This window comes from Acanthamoeba castellanii (genome assembly GCF_000313135.1).
Source record: "Acanthamoeba castellanii str. Neff unplaced genomic scaffold scf7180000084705, whole genome shotgun sequence".
In the NCBI taxonomy this organism is placed as follows: Eukaryota; Discosea; order Longamoebia; family Acanthamoebidae; genus Acanthamoeba; species Acanthamoeba castellanii.
In genome coordinates this window covers 60,218-60,814 of record NW_004457350.1, presented here as the reverse complement: position 1 = coordinate 60,814, position 597 = coordinate 60,218, and the positions used below count along the sequence as shown (strand labels likewise).

At 62.1% G+C, this 597-nt stretch overlaps 1 protein-coding gene across 1 annotated transcript in view; it reads right to left on the bottom strand.

Annotated features, from left to right (window-relative positions):
- ACA1_139150 (ENT domain containing protein) overlaps positions 1-344 on the bottom strand; it is a gene marked incomplete at both ends in the record, with an annotated part of 2,405 nt that extends 2,061 nt beyond the window's left edge. Inside the window, 2 exons of the mRNA XM_004336183.1 lie at positions 114-208; positions 259-344. Of these exons, the coding sequence (XP_004336231.1) occupies positions 114-208; positions 259-344 (181 nt within the window). The remainder of the gene's footprint in view (positions 1-113; positions 209-258) is intronic.
- Positions 345-597: the final 253 nt, after the last annotated feature.

Here is a 597-nt window from a genome sequence, read left to right as displayed (position 1 = left end):
CCTTGGTGGAGCCCACCACCCGCTGCGAGCCCGTGTCCCATACTGCAACACACACGATGATGTATGAGCCCAGAAGAAGAAGAACGAAGAACGCAGAAGGGCGGCGGTGGTACCTTTGGCGGTGCCGTCGAAGGAGCACGAGAAGAAGTAGGCTCCCGACCTGTGCATGTGCACTCCCGCCACGGGCTCCTGGTGGTCCTTCATCACCCTGCCCCGCCCCCACCGCACCGCACCGCACCGCACCGCACCGCACCGCACCACCCGGGTCTGGTCAGCACCAGCCACCACGCCCACCACCAGCCACCACGCCCCACCACCACCACCACCAGCAGCGGCATCTGCATCATCGGCTATCTATCTAGATTTCGAGATCCATTTCTTTCTATTCAATAATATTATGTTATCTGGTGTCGCGATCGGGGTATCGGCGGCGGGACATGGCGGCGGGGTAGGTGGGGCGGGTGCATTGGACGTGCCTCATGGTCTGGAAGTGCTGGGCTTCGAGTTCGCTGTCCCGCTGCTCCTTCACCAGCTTCTCCTTCCAGTTGTTGCCGTCAGGTTGGCCTGCGAGACAAGGACCGGTTCAGCCGGCGCCAA